This window comes from Manacus candei, unplaced genomic scaffold (assembly GCF_025592945.1).
Source record: "Manacus candei isolate 608988 ecotype Guabito, Panama unplaced genomic scaffold, ASM2559294v1 h1tg000050l, whole genome shotgun sequence".
In the NCBI taxonomy this organism is placed as follows: domain Eukaryota; kingdom Metazoa; phylum Chordata; class Aves; order Passeriformes; family Pipridae; genus Manacus; species Manacus candei.
The window spans coordinates 33,792,333-33,814,275 of NW_026138098.1; the positions used below are offsets into that span (position 1 = coordinate 33,792,333).

Below are 21,943 nucleotides of genomic sequence, written 5' to 3' on the forward strand. Positions count from 1 at the left end.
TTTTCTTAAAATACATTTCATATAAATGGAGTTACAGAAACAAATGATGCCAGTTCTCCCATCTCCTGGAGTCAACGTTCAGGGATCCTGCCAGCTAATTATATTTTATTACTGGAGACTACATCATGCCAGATGCTCAGTACAGCACACTATGCTTTGCTTCTTTTAAGGCATGTCTTTTTAAGCAAACACTGTTTGTTCAGTGATTTGAGAGAATGAACTTATGTAAGATTGTGTATTTAGTTATTAAAAAAAAAAAAAAAAGGAGGTGGGGAGCTTGTTGGATTAGGCAGCAAAGCTCCCTTCAGGAATGTTGAGTTTTAACTGTAAAGTATGTGTGAGGTCAGGCATTTATTTCAAAGATTAATTGAAGATTAGGTTCCTGTGAACTCCATTTAACCTGCATTTCTATTCCTTTCTGTACAGCAGAAAAGTCTTACAACTGAAACCTTCTTTCTGTTGTTGTACTAGTTTTTCTCCTTACCCAGCATAAAGCAGTGAGGTTTACAAGAAGTCCATGTTTGTGCAGAATTTGTATCGAGTGTGAAACCTGACCCCGGAGCTAAAACCTGTGTACTTCTTCAGAGAGAGTCTAATGCTCGTGGGGAGTGTTTTGGTTTGGTTAAAAGCAGTTTTAATTGAAGCACTCTTAATTCTCATGCTGGCCAGAGACATGAGATGTGTTATAAAGGGGTGGTTGTGCTGTGCTTCAATATTTTGTGAGACAAAGAAAGCAGTGCCTTGTTTTCTGTCTCTCCCTACAAGGCTGTCAAAGGAGGCTCTTTAGTGGTTGTCTCTGGAGGGGACTGGGCAGGAGGAGGGTGGCAGGAGGTGACAGCCGTGTCCTGTGCTGCTCTCCAGGCAGCTGGAGCCCCGGGGGCTGCGGGCAGCAGGGAGCCCTCACTTCCCTTTGCAGCAGGAAAGCAGGTCCCCGTGTTGCAAGGGGAGCTCCAGTGGCGGTTGCTGCCTCGACGTGACAAAAGCAAAAGGTCCCCAGGCTGGTTCGCCCTGTTTGCACTCCTGAAAGCTCCTCTGTTGGGAGTTTTGGTCCTCCCCACTGGTGTGGTCCTGGCAAGGTGGATGGTTCCTTCTGTGTCTGCACAGTGGAGATGTGTCGGTGTCCCAGTGCAGCGCTGGGTGTGATTGCTGCTGCACTTCCACATTTAAAGTGCTGCAGGAGCCTGAGGAGCCTTAACACCAGACAAGGAGAAATAAGACTGATGGTATTTACACGTGGCTTTGCACATCTCAGCTTTGTTTGGTGTTTTCACTCAGCATTGAGAGAGCAAAGATGAGCTTTACTTGTGTGTTTCTTTTAAAAGACACAGAAAGTTGGTGTCACCTAGATGTTTTCTATGGAACTTTCCCTTATAAGGTGCCCAGATGTAGTCCTGCAAAGGAGGATGTAGCTGGTGTGACAGCTCATGAGGCAAACCCTTCTGGAGTCCTGAAGTTACAGAACTAAAGACTGTTGCGTTAAAACCAAGTGCCTAAAGTTGTGGTGAGAAGCATTTGTCAACTTTCTTTCCTCCTCTATTGCAACATCTTTAGCCACATTAGAGCTCACTTCAAATGACTAATTTTTGCTTTGAAATGTGCTTTTACATACTTCCCAGGAACTCCATCCAAAGTGCCTGCTATTGCTTTTTCATTTTGCAGTTTGGCTGGTGGTTTCCAGCTCTTCCTTGTCACAGGTGGGCATACAAAGAGTCAGTGATTTCCTGAAGAGGACTGTTTGCCTGGCTGCCTTTTTTTCCAAAGGCATTGTAGGGCTGTGTCTTTGCAGCTGAAGAGCTGGACAATGTGCCAGACAGACTGTTGGGATACTGAACACGGCGCCTTTGGCAAATGTGGCACTCCCCTTCGGAACAGAAAATGTCTGTGGTATTGAGTGTTTGTTTAGGGGGAAGTGACTGATAATGTGGGGCCTTAACACCAAAGGCTTTAATAATTTGAGTGTTTTTAGCAATGTTTTAAATGTTTAGTGCTTGAGCTCTTGACATCTGGTACACAAAAGATGCATAAAGTCTTTTTACATGCTCATTGTTGCTGTAAAAGAGACTTAGTTGGCATCAGACCAGGATGTAAGGATTTCACTGTTTGAGGGTTTTAATGCAATTTTCTGCTGAAACAAAGAGGAATTAGTGAAAAATTGGGATGGGCATGTGATGGAGTGAGCTGGTGTTAGTCACTGGATACCGTAAAAGGAGTAAAAATGCTTGTGTCAGAGAGTTACTTTGAGATCCATGGGCGAAATGCATGGGGTAAAAGAAAAGGAACAGGGCACCAGCTTTGCTTTGAAAACATCTTTGTCCCACCATCTCTCTCTCCCTTGATAACTCCTTGTGGTTTTTAGGGGTGTTTTTCCAACAAGCTGCTGCATGAAGGGGTCTCCCTGCCCCCTCACTCCTCTGTGCAGGTCCTGCTTGCACTGTTGGGCTGGTGCTGCTCTGGGATGAAGTTTTAAGGAAGGACAGACAGCTGCAGGAATTGCCTCTCTAATCGGGAGCCAGAGCTTGGCTGCTGTGTCGTGTCTTAACAAGTTGTCACTTTTAAACCATAGTCCTGAATTTGCCAGCCCAAACCTCCTGCTGTGCCAGGCTTCAGATGAGGAAGCAGAAAGCATCACACCTCCCAGCACCAAGGAAAGCTGCTCTTCTCCACTTGAAGGACAGGCCCGTTGCTTGGTTAATGTTTCTGGCAGAGAAGGACATCGCTGATGGGGAAAGGCCGTTGGCAACTTCCCGTCAGTCGGCGGCTGCGTCGGATCTTGACGCAGCTGTGGCTTTCCAGCACAAATCTCTCCCGGTGGACTCGTTGACCTTGGTCATGGGAAGAAACAAGGAGTTGCTCTTCTGTGTGATCTAGATGGCAGCAAGTGCCTGATTTCTACGTGATGAGCGTTGGCGCTTTCTTACGAGATCTGAATCTTATCTCCCTGGGCCAGGTCCCGATAGTGCCCTCGGAGGCGGTGGCACGAGAGGCCGGGGGGTGCCACGTCCTGCCATGCTGGTGGGCCGTGATGCTCTGGGTGCAGGGTGAACACAGGGGTCAAGTGCTGAGCTCAGATGTGATCCAGGTTAAGAATTAAGCTTTACTCAGGGCTGGATTTAGAAATCCCCTTAGGTGGGCCCAAACCTCCCTCCCTGGGTTGCCAGCTCTTTGCTGTTTTGAGGCAGGATATATTTTTACATTCAGTCACCTAAGGTTGGTTGGTTGAATATGAGCTGGTGGCAGAAAGCATCCTTAAATCTAGCTGGACTGCCTGCCTGGAGGGAGCTCACTTCTGAGGGGCATTAGGGTGATTTTGGGTCATTTAACAGGGCAGCTCATGTGTTCTTCCTGAGATGGATCAGTGTGCTCAGGGCCCATTGGATGTCCAGGTCTCACCAATCTCACCCCACCTCAACAGTGAGTGTCAGGGAAGAAACCTGTTCTGCCTTCCCAAAGGACAATATGGGCAAAACAAATGCTCCTTGTGTTGAACCCAGCTGCCACTCAGATGCTCTCCCTGTGCTGTCTGACCTGTATTCTTTTTTCTGTTGCCATCTTGACTCTCGTTTCCAGCTCTACCTGTAACAGATGTACCAGCTGCTCCCCGGATCTGTGACCTGTGCAAACTAAATATTTCCACTTTCTCAGTGGAGCAAATAAAGAGCTGAGCATCACAGGCAGGGCCCAGCACCACAGGAGCCCTGGCTGCTCCAGCCATCTACCGGCTTTGCTGCTCCACTGGGGGTGTGTGTTTGAGGGGTGCAGGGGTCAGCTTGGATTCCCACAGAAGCCAGGACTGAGCTCCCATCAGGTAGGGCAGGGGAAAAACTGACCCCTGAGAGCAGAATGACCCCAGAGCAGTTAGGATTGATCTGATTTCTCAGCAGCTATGAATGAGAAACTTCCTTATCAGGACCCCCCGCCTGGACAGATAGTGCCTTGCCAGCAAGCCTCACTGATTAGCACCAGGACTGTGGGTGCCCCTGCACCCACGGGAGCCTATCTGCCCATCTGGATGCTGGGTGGAGATACAAACTGCCAAGTAAACCTGTGCTGCCTGGGGAGGAAAGGCAGTGGAGAGAGCAGCCTGACACGGCTGTGTCAGACCACTCCTCCAGACTGAGCTGCTCCCTCAGCGTTTACCTGGGCGAGAGCAGAGCAGGGGCTGTGTCCAAAGAATTGGCTGAAACACCCCCATGATGCCCCTCTGGGTTACTGCTGGGATTTTCTTTTGCCCTGCATTCCCTGCCCTCATCAGCAGAATGGATGTCCTCATACCAGGACGTGTGGTCCACGTTTAGTGATACTAAATCAGTCTTTACTCCTGAAGCCAGCTGGGGGATAAAGCAGCCCTGAGAATTACAACTAAGGAGCAGTTCATCACTTTAGCTTTTGAAGTGTTTGTTATAGCTTAGGGTCTGCTCCCAGATTTTTCAGGCATGTAATGAAAAGTCCTGGGTGTCTGGTCAAGGGGGTGGGTGCACAGTGCCAGGGCAGCTCCCTCCCTCCACCTGCTCCCATTCCCCAAATTAATGCCTTAGAAAAATGCAAAGCAAGAGCTTTGCAGATTAAGAAATTGCTTTGCATGTGATTTGAAAATAACGGCAGCACTTCAGTGCCGTAGCTGTAAGCAAGGCTCCAGGAGCAAACTGTGTTCTCAAATACCTGCTCCTTATTTATCTTCTTCTTTTTTATAGACCTATTCTGTTGGGGTATTTAATAATCTGGTCTATATACACAGGAGTATTATCTTGTGAACCTTCCTTGCAGTTTATGGAGGGTAGATTTCAGGTAGCTGACCTAGGTATGGTGACTGTCCTCTCCTCTGTGGATTTAAAATATTTGACTTAAAATCTTGTTTCTCTTAAACTCTCATAGCTATGCCATGACACATTTCAAGGTTAATGTTCCAATATAGTATAGCTCATGTGCTGGTCTCTGTTAAAAAAAGTGTGTTAACTTCCTGCAGTTTGTGGCCTTTAGCCCAAGTAAAGATTTTTTTATTTAAGCTGATTATTTACATTTTATGTCCTGAGTGGCTTACAGACTGTGTTCCTCGGGCATCCCATGACACTCCACAAAGGGCACTTTTAAGACTTGAACATCCCAGACTGTTTCATATCCAGGTCTCCAATCACTTCCATGTTCATAGGAAGCCAAGCACAGTGGAGTGCAGGCATCAGTGGAGCACAGCAGGATGGGAGATGGGCACAGGCTGACCCTCCCCAGAGGCTTCAGGCCCCCCCTTACTCAGGTGTACGTGGGATGAGAGTGAAAATTTGCTTTGGTCTTCCCACAGTTGCCAAATGTAAAGTGATCTCATTTCCTGAGGCATGCTGCTGACACAAAAGAAAATAACAAAACTGTGTGGCAAAACTGCCAGTGCTACAAGTTCCCCCATCAGCTGATGGTACAAGACAGATAACTCAGCTCTGTGAGATCCCCCTCCAGATACAGGGGTTTTGCAGCTCCCTTGGCTCCTGCAGGATCCCCAGCCACCCACGGCCATGCCCATGGTGGGCATTGCTCTGGCTGTATCCCGTGGAGCTTCCAGTGCCAATGGTGAAAAATGTCTTGGGGTGGTGGGAAGGGTAAAAACAGCCAGCAGAGAGATGCTGTCCCACATGGGGTGTGGTTTGTGCACGCTGCAGGGGTGTGGAACAGGCCAGCGTGTGCCCGTGACCAGTGGAAAATGAGAGGTGTTTTTGCAGGGCCAGTTTCCGCAGCCCTCGGCAGGTGGAGGCTGATGCCTCCCCACACGGGTTTGCCCAGCTTCCTACTGGTGCTGAGCACTGCCTCGAGCAAACCGAAGAGAAAAAAGAGTCGATGCTAAAAATACAAAGTAGAAATGAGTCTGGTGAGAGTAACCACTGCATGTGAGTCCTTCCCCACTTGCTTGGTCTGAGTTTCTTATTTTTCCCATGCCAGAAAAAACCCCGTGTGCAGAGGCTCATAATAAATTGCACTGAGGCTGAATGTGCAATTCAATCCCTTAGTCCGGTGGTAAATCCCAGCGCAGAGAGGGGAGGGAGCTGCTGGAGGGGTCTCTCCTGCCACTTCATGGGGTTTTGGTAGAAGGCTGTGCTCTGGGGAAAGTCACCACTCAGCCCAGATCCCCACCAGGGGCCTTGGTGGACTTTCTGCCACGTAAAAACAGATTTACCACAGACAACTTACACTGAAAGTGCTGAGGCATGTCAGGCCCACATGCCTATGCCCCAGTGAATCCAGCAGACTGAGAAAAAAACCCAGTGCTTTGATAACGTTGTTGTTTGTAATTTATTCTTAAGCGAACTCAAGCCTGGATTAATCACAACCAGAAAGCAAGCAAAAGGGTCGAGCCAGGTGAGAAGCAGCTTCCATTTGTCTATCTATGAAAGGGCTTCCATGGCTCTCCAGACAGGTTCCTTGTGGAGCCACATGTGGTCCAAACCTTTTGTCATGCTCCACGGAGAGCTCATGCCACACGATGATGATCCGGCCAAGCAAATCAACTATGCCCTTCCAGAAAGGAGCTGACACACCTCTAAGAGAATATATTCTCTAGCTTAATGCATTTTTCTCACTTCTACTGTGAATATGTTTTCAAATAAAAACAAACCCAAAACTGTCATGAGACTCCAGAGATAATTTACTCTCGTGGAAAAAGATGATTCCCCAGTCAGTGAAACACGCACTGCCTGCAAGTAGCTCCCTCCTAACCTTCCTGGTGGGCTGGCACGGGCTTGAGGCAGGGAAAAGCACTGCCAGTGCCAATGTAAAAATGCAGTTGACTGAAAATTAGGGAACATGAAGCACTGTTTTTTCTCTCTGGAGGAAACAGTAAATGCCCTGGAGCCCTCTGAGTGGGATGCACTGGACCACACGCTGCCGGCAGCAGTGCCTTCAGTCCAGCTGGTGGGTCCCGGCTCTGCTTTTCTCCTCAGGTACAGCTGGGGATGAGGGCAGGGGGGATTTTTCATTTGGAGTGATGAAGGCTGGGAGGCCAGAGTGCTGGGCTTTTCTGTACATGTCTTGCTCTCGTCAGTCAGGAAGCGGTGACGCAGGTTATGGGTTGGGTTTGGGGTTTTGGAAACCTTTTCTCAAAGTCGATCTCCTCGCTCCGCCGTATTTCTGAAGTGTGAAGCAGTGGTGAAGGCTGGTTGTGAGCAGAGGGATGCCAGCCAAAATGCAGCTCCTTATCAGATGTAACGGGAGGATTTTCCTGGCTGTTTGTTTAATCCTCTTTGTGGGATACACAGCACAAGGTAAAACGGGGCGGTTGTTCTCTCCGTAATCCTCTTTCTGGGCTATGCAGTGTAGGCCAAGCAGGCAGCCTCTGAATTTTTCAAACTGGCCTTCTTTTTGGGGTAATGAGATCTACTCAGAAAATCTGTTTTGCTAACATTTAATTTTCTGGAGGGAGAATGGTAAGAAAAGGTGCTTTTTTGCAAGTGGAGCATTTCAATGTCCCAGCCCTTATGAGAAAAGACTTGATAAAATATGTTGCTGGATGTGTGTATATTTTCAGTCTATATATTTCAATATGCGTTTTTCTGAATGTCCCTTTCATACTTATCTGGTTGCTGCTGTTACTCAGTCATGTAGTTACAGACAAAGTATGTAACAGTTCCCATGTCATAACTCTGCTTTCTGGGGGGAGCGGGAAAGGAAGTTAGTTGTAAGTATGACGAAACTAAACGGTTTATTTGGTACAATATTACAACACACAGCACTAAAACTACGAAAAGGAAATGTTGATTTATGATGATATGTGCCCTGTGGATTTATTTCTCGTGAGAGAGAATGCTTTTCAAGCATGTAGAGTATAATTTGTCCATAAACAAAGGCTGTGACAGTGATAGGCTCTCATTATGTATTACTACTTGGAGGCTGATCTTTGAGAGACTATGGCCTGCTTTTCTTAAGTTGTTTATTTGCAAATTTTTTAGCTGCAGCTGTTCATTTTGTTGCCACTGTTATTATAAAAAACCTCCTTAATAATATGCTAGGAGGAGAAAATAAGTATGAAAAAGGAACACGCTGTAAAAGCAGCAGGAAATTAAACCCGTGAAATATTTTTTCTCTTACAGAACAGTGTAGGAGATGATAGCTGAAAGTCATGCAGGACATTATAGAAATATATAGGGCAGTAGAAAAGTGTAATTACAGAGAAATGACAGTATTACAGAAACTGAGAAAAAAATAGATAAAGTGCCAACAGGTGGAGAATGCACCAGGAGGCTTCAGGGAAAATTAATTAATGAGACTGAGGGGAAGGACAAAATGCCACTGCTTTTGTCTTTACTGTGTGATCCTTATTTTAGCTTTTTGGTATTTTTTGAAGACCACTGACAGCCCGAATTAGGTACCTGGGGAGCACCAGGGCTAAAATGGTTGGTTTACAAAACCCTGTCGTGTCTAGGAGAAACCCAAACTGTGTCTCCTCTGGAAACGTGCTCTGAGAGCTTACATAAACCCCAAATCTGCTCCTAAGGCACACCTCGAGTTTCTGACCTCCCCACCAAAACTCAGCCCATTGAACTCGAAGGGGCAGAGCTGGAGCCAACAGAGGAAGGGAGCCCACATGAGCCAGCTCTCTGCTGGGTGCTGTGTCCCCGGAGATTTTCACATTATTTTCACATACCTCCACCAGCTTCAAGGAGAGCTGCAGGCAGCCAAGACCACAGGTCCCCGTGCCATGTCCCGTGAGCCTTGCTGTGATGGCAGTGGTTTCCCACAGGATTTTTCACGCGCTTCCTGGTGCTGTGTGCGAGATGTGCATGATGTCTCTGATGGCAAAGATGTCACTTAGGATATCAGTAGCCATTTTAAGAAAAGTCTTCAGGGTTACTTCAGTTTTCGGCGGTTGAGCAATCAGGGCCACACAGATTAGTTGCTCGTAAAGTTAATAGGAGCTGGTGAATAACACCCTGGTCCTGGTGAATAACGCGTGGCTGATTCCCTCAGGTGCTCCGATGCAAAGGGCAAGGTACAAGAGGGTGAGATGCCGCCCTGACTCGTGGTCCGCCAACTGCATCGAGGAGAAGGGGCCCTGGTTTTACCTGCCTGCTGGTGGAGCCAACAGGATCCTTCCTCCCATGGCAGACCCGTCCCTGTAAGTTCATTTGAAACATATTCCTCATTAAAGCCAACACCCAAACCCGCCCATTATTCCTGTTTTGACAGTCCTGTTACAGCGTGGCTCGCCCACGGTACTGTGAGGCTTCGGTATGTTCATGTATAATGTTAAAATGCCTCTCTGCATTTCAGGATGAGGCGATACCAGGAGCTGGGTGACATATTTCCTCTCTCCGATGAAGATTCTGGCTCTGGGTCCAATACTATGATGGGAGCAGAGCCAGCCTCTGGATCAGGGCTTGGTGACAGTGACAGCTTCTCCGAGGCGAAGCTGCCTGTCTTCCTGGAGGGCCTGCGAGGCACCGAGCTGAAGGAGAAGCTGTCGGAGGAGGATTTGCTCCTGTAGGGCTTGAGCCGTCCCTCACGTCCTGCTCCCTCGCTGAGTCCTCCCCAGAGCCTGACCCGACAGCCATGAAGCGGTTTTAAACCAACTCCACATCAATAAAAACCTTGCCTTAAGATCTTTACTGCTTTCACTCATTGAAAACGTTGTTGTTCAGTCTGAACTGGCTTTTTACGTGTGTGTGTGTGTGGCAGCAATGCCGGGGGGGGGAACAACAGCGATGGGGGCGCAGCCTGCTCTGTGGGGAGGTCATCGTGCTCTGTGGGGATGAATTCCAACCCTCTGCACATTTACAACACTCAGCTAATCGCGTATCCCGTAAATCCCCCCCCGAAATCCTGCGAAAACCAGGTTTGTCAGAAGGGTTATTTCCTGAGAGGAGCCCCCCAGCGCTGCCGCCTCCTGGCCGCCAGGCGGCGCCCTCTCCGCGAGGGCACGGAGCGGGAGGGGTACGGGGGGATCGGTCACGTGCGGCGGGGCGTGGTCCCAGCGGGGTGTGGGCGTGGCCTAGCGGGCCGTAAGGTCACATGACCAGGGGCGCGCGGCCGGGGGCGCTGGTGCTGGTGCGCGCGGGAGCCGGGCCGCGGAGGGGGCGCGTACCATGGTGAGTACCGGGGGGGAGGGGGGCGTACCATGATGAATGCGGGGGGAGCCGGGCCGCGTACCACCGTGAGTGCGGGGCGGCCGGGGGCGCGGGGGGGCCGCGTACCGTGGTGAGTGCGGGAGGGGCTGGGCCGCGTACCATGGTGAGTGCGGGGGGACCGGGCCCGGGGGACGCGGAGGGGAGTGCGGGAGGGGGCAGCGGAGGGGGCGCGTACCATGGTGAGTGCGGGGGGGGGGGGGCAGCGGAGGGGGCGCGTACCATGGGGAGCGCGGGGCGGGGGGGCAGCGCCGCTCCGCCATCGCCTGAGGCGGCGGCGGCGGCCTGGGCAGGGCGGTGCCTCCCGCTCCCCCTCCGTCCTTCGAAAAGCGAGGGTTTGGGGGAGTTTTAGTGCTGTGTACGGGTTAGAGGTGCCCGGTGCCCACGCCGGTGCGGGGCTGGGCCGGGGAAGGCGCGTGGATAGTCCCGGGACAGGGGTGGATCCCTCGGGATCGCGCCGTCCAGGAAGGGCGGCCGCGCTGTGCCCGGCGGGAGCGCTGGGCGTGCTCCGAGGGCTGTTTTTAACGGGGAGTAAAAAAATACGTGTCATTAAGAGTCCCTGGGTCGATCCGCTGTGTGTTTCTGGGGTGTTCGTGTTCCCCGACGCGTGTCTCTGCCCCTGTTGGGGGGCCAGAAGCCGCTCGGAGCTCGGGATGAAGCCGAGGTTGGGATTTCTGCACCCTGTGCCAGCTGCCGGAGCCCCCCAGGCCCTTCAGGGCAGCTCTCACTCGCACTTAGGACTCAGTGCTGTGGGGTTTTAGCCCCGATGTAGCAGCATTTTCAGCGTCTGTCTTCTGCATAAACCCAACAGCACAGCCAGGCGTCCGAACGCTCGGAAACAGGAGTTTCTGAAAACCCCCGTTCTCCGTCTGCATTCTCCGAAGCTGTAACATAATAAGCTGTATGGTGGCTTCTTAAAATACTTCTTGTTTTGCATAGTTTCCCTGCAGCGGTGTCTTCGACAGCAACTGGGGGAGATACCAGCTGTTGATTTCTTTATTCCGTATGTTCTTGTCCTCCCTGGAGGAGATCCACTGCCCCCCTTCGAGATTAGCTCTGAAGTGCTCACAGCCTCCTGAGAGGTGATGTTACCAGTGTTAGGTCTGGCTGACTGTTAATTATGGTGCAGCTTCAGAGCTGGAAGGTACTGTGAGAGCATCTCGTTTGCTTAGAGGTGGCGTGCTCTCCCCGTGCTCTCTTGTTTAGTTTCGGGGAAACGAGTACAGTTTCTAAGGAAAAAATGTGGGCATGCTCAAAAGCATTTTATGTTTAAAAGAGTCTAAAATTTGGAGTTCTTCTTCAACCTTTTTTTTTTTGCTCTTCCCCAGGAGCCAAAAGTCAGTAATGGTTTTGGTGTGCAGTGTTTTAAAAAAAAAACAAACAAACAAATCATCTTTTTGGCAGTCAGTGCAAATCTGTGCTTGGCAGAGACTTGGAAGACAGTTCAGTTTTACATCTGACCACCTTGTTGGTCCTCTGCTGCTGCTGCTTTCCCCTCAGAATGGGAAGTGGATATAACTGGGTTTCAGTTAGTTATATACATCTTTGTGGATTGAATTAGGGCTGTTTGCTGTCTGAACAAAGTTTAGTCTTGTGTGGATGCTATAGCTCCAGCTTGCACTGTGTCTCTGCTTGGCTTGGAGGGGTAAGCACAAAGTGTTCCTGCTGCTGAGCGGTGGCATTCAGACCAAACTTTCCTCTGGGCTTGTTGTTATTAATGCAGCATTTCAAACCTCAGGTCCCCAGAATGTCCTGGAATGTGTTCTTACTCAGTGTTTTATATTAAATTGGTGAAGTGAGAATGACTGTCGTGGTTTAACCCCAAGTGGGAGCTAAGCACTAGGCAGCTGCTCCCTCACCTCCCACCCCACTGGCATGGGGAGGAGAAGCAGAAGTAAAACTTGAAGGTTAAGATAAGAACAGTTTAATAATTGAAACACAGTAAAATATAATAATAATAATAGTTAATAATAAAAAGAAAAAGCAGTGATGCACAATACAATTGTTCATCACCCGCCAGACCCCGACCGGCCCCTTCTGGGTAACTCCCCCAGTCTGTGTGCTGGGCAGGACACTCTAAGGTGTGGAATATCCCTTTGGCTAGTTTGGATCGCTTGGCTATGCTCCCCTCCACCTTCTTTGTGCACCTCCTGACTGTCAGAGCATGAGGCAGAAAAAAATCCTTGACTTGGGATAAACCCGACTCAGCAAGAACTGAAACTTCAGTGTGTTATCAACATTGCTCTCATACTGAATCCAAAACACAGCACTATGCCAGCTACTGGGAACAAATTAACTCTAGAAGAAATTATTTCTAGGAGGAATGAACTCCAGCTGAAACCAGGACAGGCTGTTTCATGTATACCAAATTTATCTAGTTGAAACAGATGTTCTCGTGGAGAACATAATGTAATTTCTCAAACCCCCCCCCCCAAATCATCATGAATTAGTGAAGTGTTGTCTGCTTTAGTACATCAAAGCAGATTAGTGTCTAATTCTCAGGAGGAAAGTGTTGGCTTTTGTACTAATCTTGATGAGTTTCCCATAGAGGCACTAACATGTTTTGGAGCCCTTTGTAAGAAGTGTTTGTGCGAGGTCAAAGGATGATCTCTTGTAGGGTCTTGTGTTTGGGGCGATCAGAGCTGCAGCCTGGGGAGTGCTGTGGTGAGCTGAGCACAAACTGTGCCTGGAGCAGTGTTACAGGTACACCTGGAACACCCCTCTGTGTGCTGGCAGAGCTGTGTAGCTGAGGTGGTTGTATGAAGAACTGCTGCCTCTCCAAGCTGCTCTCTTTGTTTGTTAAAGAGAACTAGGGGTGTAGGCAGAGCAAGTCCCTATTCCCCTTCCCTGACCAGGGAGATGCTTTAGGCCTTTTGTTGTTTCTTTTCACCCTGCTTTGCTTTAGTGTGTTTTTTTTTTTAGTAGAAGTAACTACACTGTACTTTTTATAAATGATATATTTTGTAAGAACTGTCACTGCCTGTTACTGACATGATTTCAGTTACTTGCTGGATGAACAACTGTCCTTTGTCATCACTCTTTCTTGGGTCTCTGATACATAATGGATTTGTAACTTCATGGAAGCACAAGTGCTTTTCCCCAGTGTATAGTGCACAGCTGCAAGTAAACATCACTTTTAAAATGGAGTGTCCACTGTGTAGTAACTTATCCAATTCTTGTTATTCCAGAGTTTTCTTGGAAACCTTTTCGTTCCTGTTTGTGAGATTGATGTTGTCCTTAATGATGCTGAAACACGAAAACCAGCAGAAATCAAAACAGAAGATGGTAAAGTAGAAAAGCATTTTCTCTTCTACGATGGAGAATCTGTTTCAGGAAAGGTACATATTTATTTAGAAGTGACTGTTAATTACTGTACTGATTCTGGCATGCAGGTGCATGTAGGAGGGCTATGGGATCTGCATTTTCATCTTGTGGTGTTATTCAAAGAGGAAAGTGTTTTGCTATATGTGATCTCTTCAGCCATAATCATCCAGGCAGCTGATAAAACTGAACAGTAGCTGTTTATTTGTTTCCAGTCATCCTGTATTTATGAATAAGCTTTTTGTGCAAAGATGTGCAATCCTGTCGTTGCTGCTGACGAGAAAACTGTTCCAAACTGGATCCCTCTGATTCCCCTTCCCCTTGAACTCCAAAATCCACAATCCAACACAGGTAACAGTAATCTTTGGCTGGCACAGTCAACCTGCTTTGCGTACCCTGAAGACAACCCTGTGTTTCATGCCCTGAAGTGGTTTCTGGAGTTGCATCAGAGGAGGAATGTATGAAGTTCGGCTGGCTGCTGAATCAACAAGAGTTTTTCTCACTGGAAAAAAGACCATGAAGTTTAGATTGCCGTGGGGATTTCTCTACGTTCAGTGTTGCACTTTGGAACCCCTTGTTCTGTTTCACTGGAGTCATCTTTGCTCTCTGAATATTTCTGTTATCATGCACTTTTCCGCCAAAAGCTTGAGCTGGGTGCTGGGTTCTGAGATGGACTTGTAAATGCCTACTTTGACCTTGGCTGGCCTGTTGTCGCTGCGTGTCTTCCTGCTCTGGAGATACTGTTCATGCAAAGGTCTTGGTTCTCTAGAAAGATCCTTCCAGGGATGTGGAACTCACACAAGATGGGCCTCAAACTCAGGAGGCTGAGGGAGAAGTTTGTGATCACTGGAGCACTGCTTGCTTGTGTTGGTGATGCCTGAGAGGTGCCTCATGAGTTTTGACTAACACAATCATAGTGGGATGAGGAGGTCTGGAACACCAGTCACTTATTGGACAGCTTCCCTCTCCCCTCTGTTTCTTTTCACCCAAAGATGGATTATTCAAGTGGTTTATTTCCTACTCAGATATTGACAATGTACTGGATTTTAAAGTACAGGAATTTCTTTGGTCGTCACTGTTCTCATAAGCAAACATCATATATGCTTAAATATTTAAATGTTTCCATAGAAAGTATTCCCTTGTGGAATCTTTTCTTGTCTGTTTGTGAGAATCAAAGTCACAAATTAAGGCCTTCATAGAAGGTTTCAATATCTGTTCTTTTTCATTGACTTCTCCAACACCAATATTTAGCTGCAATCTGCTGAGGAAGGGACTGAAGCTCACTTGACTTGAAAGGAATGCATCTGGTGGCAGTTCTTTTTTGGACTTCCAATGTGACTGTCAGAAGATGCTTTGAAGCTCTCAGCCTTCAAAGATGGCAAGAGGATCACAACTGGCTTATTGAACTCTGCTTAAGCTCTGGCTTGGATTCTTAATTTTGGGACTTGGAAGTTTCAAGCTTAGTTATTCAATTCAATCTCGTGGATGATTAGATTTTTCTTGAATGCTTTAGTGGTGCCTTGGAAATGCTTAGTTTTATAATCAGCTGTTTGATTTGTCTGCCTTCAAGCTCAGGGAGAGCCACTGAGAAGAGGTCTTAGTTTTCATAGGAATGTACTAATATGTTTTCCTTATTACTGAGGTGATGTATTAAAGTGTTGAAAAAATGTAACTTTTTTTTTTCTTCTTTTTACCTTGGTAGGTGAACGTCTCCCTGAAGCATGGGAAGAGACTAGAGCACCAAGGAATTAGAATTGAATTTGTAGGACAAATTGGTGAGTTTAAGCTATAAAGGGGCTGTTAGGGGCTTGTGGCTGCCAGCAGTTTGGCTCAAACAATGCCACCTGGTTGGATTAGTGGATGATAAATGGCAAAGGGAAGTTATATCCTCTGTATTTTAAAGCAAGAGATTACTGATTTTTTTGTAGTCAGAAAGTCACTGGGAGAGAGATATATATGTGAAGGAGAATGGTGAATATTCAGTTTGTCTCAGACTAGTTAAAAGTTTAATAACCACCAGAGATTTCTGAAAACTAAATTTGTGGTATTTTTAATTATGCCTCTGACAGAGAAGAGGCATAAAAAATAAATGATGGGGCAGCCTACAGCAAAAATTTTAAAATTCTATGGTACTTGGTTCTCTAAAACCTAGTTTTATACTGTTAACACAAACCATGATTGATGCTTTGGAGGTTTTCTGTGCTTTTTAGCAAGATAATGTGGTATTGACATTAAATGTAAATTGCTTAGACTGTATCTAAGTCTGCTCAGATTTGAACTATGGGGAATCCTTATTATATCTAACCTCTTACCAGTCAAGGTGATCTCTCTGCACTGCAGGTGTGACTGAGTACTGGCACCTGCTGCTTTATACTTTGAGGTTTATCAGGGAGCTGTAAAAGCAAACTTCCAGAATAAAACAGGACTGTGATGGGAATGAGGCATTTGGAGATAGGGGAAAAAAAAGAGCTCATGTATGTCAGCTTCATTTAATCTGTTGTCTTGTAATAGCTGTACAGATTGTTTTTCATCTACTCTGATTTATAAGTTCTCTAAATGACTTTAATTTGATGCAGTGTTTCTTGAATTTTGTGTGTTTCTGGGACTTTGTGTTGTGCTACCATTTAGAAGTCCATGGAGTTATGCAGAAGTGGTTTGAGCTCCTGCTTTTTGTGCTTGCCCGTGTTTTCTTTCATCCTTCTGAGTTTTCATATAGTAATGCAGAAAGCAGTGCAGTAGTGGGTTCTCTCTGCACTGTTTGGAGACTAACTCCATGTCAAAGACTTACTCTAAACCAGCTTCTCAGAGTACAGCAGCTTTCCTGACTGGCACAAAAGGTATTGGATATGCAGCAGTAAATAAACTCTGTATGAGAGAAATGCTTGTCATAACAAACCAGCTACACCTTAGATAATTTGTGGCCATGCTGGAAAAGTAAGCATTTCCTAGTTAGTGTTAGTTTCTACCAAATTGGCCATGATAAACTGTGGTGTTGGTGTGTTTAGTTCATTTATTCTTTTCTGAAAAGCTTCAGTTTGTGTAAAACCAGCTACCAGTGATGTTCAGTTTTGAATTGTAGAGAAGCTTATTTTTAGATACTGAAGTGCTCGGGTTTGGATTTTTAGGGTAGTTTTTAGGGTAGTTTTCGGTGAGAATTGCCTGACCCAGAGGTAGGGATGGGTAAGTGACACTGCTCTGGGGACAGGAGATGCTGTTGCTGTGAAACTGCTCTGTCTGCACTTATGTCTTAAGAGCTCATTTCCAAATGACTGACTTGGACCAGGGGTCATAAAAACCATTTGATTGTAGACTAGTAGTAACAATAAAGCATTTGATAGGTGGTGTTAATCTGCAGGAGACCAGTTAGGATTGCTGGCCTGTCCTAAATGAGCCAGCCTTGACATTGCTTAGGTTTTGTCCCTGCAGCAATAAATGCTGGAAGCCCAAACCAGGCAATGCTAATTACAGAGCGTGCAAGGCAAGAAGTGCTTATTAAAGCTAGCTAAACTGTCATTAAAAAACAATGCCATGCTAGTGGCATGTGCTCTGTTCATTGCAGTTAGCCCTTCAGGAATGCTTACTGTGGGTTGCTAGAACTGAAGGTAATTTGAAAACCTGGACAAAAAATTTGATCAAATATGTGTATTTTAAATTAATTGCTTCTGTTGTACTCTCACATACTCCTGCCAAATTAGAGACAGTTTTGTTTGCTGAAAATAAACACTGAAACATGTTTTCCTTTAACTTCCTAACTTTAGAACTCTTCAATGACAAAAGCAATACCCATGAATTTGTAAACCTAGTGAAAGAACTGGCCTTACCTGGAGAACTGACCCAAAGCAGAAACTATGACTTTGAATTCATGCAGGTTGAAAAGCCATATGAATCCTACATTGGTGCCAACGTCAGACTGAGGTTTGTAACTGTTCAACCTTCTTTCCTCTCCTCCCCTGCAGAAAATCCATAATTTAGCATTTATGCTGCCTCCCCTTCCTCCTTTTGGTTATTAAATGGGACATGTATCAGCCAGTAATTAGTGTGCCTTGATTGGAGTTGCTGGGATCATGTTATAATGTGGCCTTTTCTACTTAATTTGGAATTACTCAGTGCTGTTTGTATAAATCAAATTCTTGCAGCTCAATCAGGTGAAGATGGTCCATGTTCTCTCCTTTTAAAAAACCAGCATACCCACAACTGCAGAAAACACTTCCACATTTCTATTTATGAGTGCTTTGTCTTCTGTTTTGATGTCTTACTCTTTTCTGCTTAGTCTTATGAGAAAGTACACCGGTCTTTCAAAGAATACCTGTACCTCAGGTAATTCTGAATCATGTTGTGTAACTCAGTGCCCTTCTTTTAGGTATTTTCTAAAAGTGACAATCGTGAGGCGTCTGTCAGACTTGGTGAAGGAGTATGATCTGATTGTCCATCAGCTCGCCACCTACCCAGATGTAAACAACTCCATCAAAATGGAAGTGGGCATTGAGGACTGTCTCCATATAGAGTTTGAATACAACAAGTCAAAGTAAGTGTCAACCCAAAACACATTCAGGTGAATAACTGGGGATGAAGGGGCTCAGGGTGTAATATTGGATGAACCAGCCTTGGCTTCTGGAGACTTAAAATGTAAAGTGCTAATTACACAATGGCCTTTGCTGAGAAATACTTGTCTTTTCTGCCTGTGGTACTGCCAGGAAGGTCACTAGCAAATATTTGAGGCTTGATTTTTGCATTTGTGCCTTTTCAGTCTGCCTACAGCACCTCCTTTGCTAATACTGCAGCAATGGGAATACTTGAGTGGTGCTGCTCTGGCTGAGGTGCTGATCTCAGTGGGGAAGTAAGCTAACAGGCAGATAACATAACCACCTGTGTAACCTGGGATTCAAGAAGGTGTGAGAGTTGTGTTTGGTCTTTAATGAAAACCCCCATTCTGTTCTTTTAAAGGTATCACTTAAAGGATGTGATTGTTGGAAAAATTTATTTCCTCTTAGTGAGAATAAAAATTCAGCACATGGAGTTGCAGCTGATCAAAAAGGAGATCACTGGAATTGGTAAGAGAAACGAAATGGCAGCTCGTGTGCTGGTGTGCAGACCTGGAGAGCAAAGTCAGTAGTTGCAGCTTTAGCTCAAGCACTTCCTTCTCTCTGGGGTTTGACTCCCCTGTGCCTGTTGTGCTTTGGCAAGGATACTTAGTGGTGTGCTTGCTTTGGCCACGTGTGACTCACGTGCAAGACAAAGGCAAAGCAGCAGTGTTGCCTTAATTTAAATGCTTTGGAATGGCAGTTGTGCGATAAAGCTTTGAAAATGTTTGAGACTGGACCACGTGTTCTCACAGTGAAAACTTGTTTCACCAGGACCCAGCACCACAACAGAGACTGAAACCATTGCAAAGTATGAAATAATGGATGGTGCACCAGTTAAAGGTAAGTAACTGTACTTGTTTTAAAGGGCAAGCATTTTGTGTTTAAAACTGTATTTAAAACATCTGGGGGAGAAGAGATGGCTCAGATAATTATTTTTTTTCTGCAGAAACCACACTTCTTAGGTTGCTGAAATGATGGTGGATTTTTCTATTCAAATCAGACATTTTTATTGACTTATTACATTTCACTTGGGATCCTAGTAACTTTTCCCCTTATTTACCATTGGAAATTCTGACTGATCCTTTTGTCAAACCTGACTCCGTGGTATAGGCCAGCTCCAGAAATTTCAACATACTGATCCTTTTGCCTTTCCTGGCTACCTTGCTTGCAGTGAGGAAGGATTCCCACTTTTCGTGTCATACTTGCCTCTGTGCTCAGCGTTATGTTTGTAATTTTCTTTTTGTTTGGTTTGTGGTGGTTCTTTTGTTTGTTTTGGGGGGGCATTGTGTATTTTTTTCTTTAACCAAGGAAGGGGCACAGACAGTGCTTGGGAAACTGCCTTTATTTTCCATGTTTTCTGAAACTATGTCAATTATTCCAGTTTTAAAGAACTAATTTAAGGTGTTTGTTTTTTTTTATTTTAAGGTGAATCAATTCCTATAAGACTGTTCTTAGCAGGCTATGACCCAACTCCAACAATGAGGGACGTGAACAAAAAATTTTCAGTGAGGTACTTCTTAAATCTGGTGCTTGTGGATGAAGAAGACAGACGATACTTCAAGCAGCAGGTATGGTCTGTAGCAATCCCGTTGCAGAATTATCTGGGCTGTTGTACAAAACACTCTGTGGGTAAAATGGGCTAGAGATGCATTGGTTTGCTTGTTTTCTTAAACTGCTGCAGAGGGAGTTCTCCTCTCAGCATTAGCCCAGGTTCAGATTTGCAAAATTGTAATAAGGGCTAAGGCATTTGGCTTCAAATGTTACAAAAGATGAGGTGATGCTGAGAAAAGGAATAGCCAAAAGGATCACTGGAATGAAGCTGTGCAGGTTATATCAAATCTTCCTCTTACAGAGTAGGCAAGGCAGTGTAATTAGACTTGGAAAATAAGAGGTAGCTGGAGCATGCAGTGGCTATGATGGCTTTGGATTTTGAGAAAAAGTGGAAGAAAAATTTCTTGAACCCTTTAATACTATTGAAGTTGGGAGTAGGGATAGTTAAGGAAGAGGTGACTGCTCAAGATTACAAGTGTTCAGGCAGTAACTAAATATGCAGCCTGAATTGTGTTGTCTTTCTGTTACTTTCATATGAAGTGCAGTGTTAAGCAGGGGGATGCAGAGCATTTTGTGGGGTGTTGTTTTTGGTTATTTTTTCTTTATGTTCCCAAAAAGTATTTGTTTATCAGGAACTTAAGGTACTTGATGCTTCTGCCTTGATGGTAAGTGATGGTTTCAAGAGCGTTTTCTTCCTCAAACAGGAAATAATTTTATGGAGAAAAGCTCCTGAGAAGCTGAGGAAACAACGAACAAACTTTCACCAGCGATTTGAATCTCCAGAGTCACAAGCATCTGCTGAGCAACCTGAAATGTGAACTGGTCTAAGGTGAAAAACTTTGCAATGCTTCAGCAGGTTAAAGATGGCAGCAGCCTGTGGGAAAAGAAGGCCAAAATTCCCATTTACAACTGTCTTCCTTCATCTTGCAGTGCTGCGTTTCCCATACTACTAAAGCATTCTTCAGTTAAATTTCAAGTATGTATATACACTTAAAATAAAGTGCTTTCTCAAACACTGGAACTTTCTTAAGCTACTATTTTATACTGCACATTTACTTTAATTTGATAATGTTATATGCACTTGGATATGTGTCAGCTTAAATCTAGTTATTTCCATGCATGGTAGGCCGGTGTACTTGATTTTTGCTGCTCACCTCTACAATGTAGACTAAAGCATTTCCCTTCTCTCATGTTGTTTATTGCATGTTTCTTTCCGATGTTGCTTATTTGCATTTGTTTTATTTTGGAACTGCAGTAAGACACAATTGACTAAATCACACTAAAACTCAATGTTTACGGTGAATTTGTCCTAAGACTCCTAATTACTACATTGGACAGAGGTTAACTAAAGCTGCATGTACATGACTGTGATAACTGTGGAGCCTTCAGACACCTCACCACGGGTTCTAAAAGGCTTAGAATCTGTCAGTAGCAAAGAATGGAAGCATCTTTGCCCTCCCTCCCCCAGTTCTCTCTCTACCAGACTTCTCTAAGCCTTTCACGGGAGTCACTCCTGACTCTTGGGGGCTCATTGCCCAGTAATTAGTGACTGTGCAGGTGTTATGAGTTCACCTTCAGGTGCTGAGCGGTGAAGTGTTTGAAAGTAGTTGTCTCTTACTGACGAAGTAAATGCTGGTAACATTGATTATTTTGCAAATACTGTCTTTCCTCCTGGCTTCACGATCCCACTGTCTTCACAGTCTGTCTCCCTAACTGTCTGACAGGAGAGGCAAAACGTCCTCCAAGGACATCCTTCCAGGATTGTTAGAGGGCAAATGAGCCTTCTGTGGTCTTCTGGAAAGGTATTTGGAAGCTAGGCCAGCCTTAAAACTTAGATGCTTGCCTGGCACAGCAGGTTGTTTATCTTTCTCATCATCTCATGGGCATTTAGTGTTTGAAGAAGTAGCTTTAAGGAGTTAGCCAGCCTTTGTTCACAGCAGAGCCTGGGCTCTGTCCCAGACAGGCTTGGGGAGAAACCAGAGCCTGCTGTGGGGAAGGCAACTTGAACTTGGGGTTCACTTGGCCTTTAGAGTGAACTCCGGTGCAAGTGTCATTGGTAACCTTACTTTATGAGTAAGTGAATAATCAAATTACATTTCTGTAAGAACTGTTTTATTACTGTGGCACTTTGATTACGCAGAGACTCTGTGTACTTTATGCCAGGATACTCCTATTGTGGATATCTCTGGCCGAGAGCAAATCCAACTCCCTCATGTAAGTGCCTGTTCAGAAACTTCAAAGAATAAAGTAAAAAAAAAAATAAAATAAAAAAAGCCAAATATTTTCATGGTCACTTGCATGTCGTAAAACTTGGGAACGATGATTTTGAAAATCCTGATTGTATTTAACCAGCCTCAGATTGCGAACCATGTGTACGGAGCAGGGGAGCCC

At 45.7% G+C, this 21,943-nt stretch overlaps 2 protein-coding genes across 7 annotated transcripts; both read left to right on the top strand.

The window, feature by feature from the left end:
• The first annotated feature begins 7,052 nt into the window (after positions 1-7,052).
• SRGN (serglycin) lies at positions 7,053-9,573 on the top strand. Its single transcript, XM_051800352.1, has 3 exons — positions 7,053-7,241; positions 8,944-9,091; positions 9,247-9,573. Exons 1-3 carry the CDS (start codon positions 7,151-7,153, stop codon positions 9,458-9,460), a joined length of 453 nt encoding a protein of 150 aa, XP_051656312.1. The 5' UTR covers positions 7,053-7,150; the 3' UTR covers positions 9,461-9,573.
• A 384-nt stretch (positions 9,574-9,957) lies between these two features.
• Positions 9,958-20,573, top strand: VPS26A (VPS26 retromer complex component A). 6 transcript variants are annotated; one of them, XM_051800336.1, is made up of 10 exons: positions 9,985-10,053; positions 10,265-10,279; positions 13,286-13,435; positions 15,121-15,193; positions 17,177-17,333; positions 17,779-17,943; positions 18,363-18,469; positions 18,773-18,841; positions 19,427-19,569; positions 20,257-20,573. In XM_051800336.1, the coding sequence occupies exons 1-10, from the start codon at positions 9,985-9,987 to the stop codon at positions 20,368-20,370; spliced, it is 1,062 nt and encodes a 353-aa protein (XP_051656296.1). In that variant the 3' UTR covers positions 20,371-20,573. The 6 variants fall into 6 exon arrangements, with proteins under 6 accessions (XP_051656292.1, XP_051656296.1, XP_051656290.1 ...); XM_051800332.1 differs by lacking the exon at positions 10,265-10,279 and having other exon boundaries at positions 9,958-10,061; XM_051800330.1 differs by lacking the exons at positions 9,985-10,053; positions 10,265-10,279 and adding an exon at positions 10,077-10,126.
• The last annotated feature ends 1,370 nt before the right edge of the window (positions 20,574-21,943 follow it).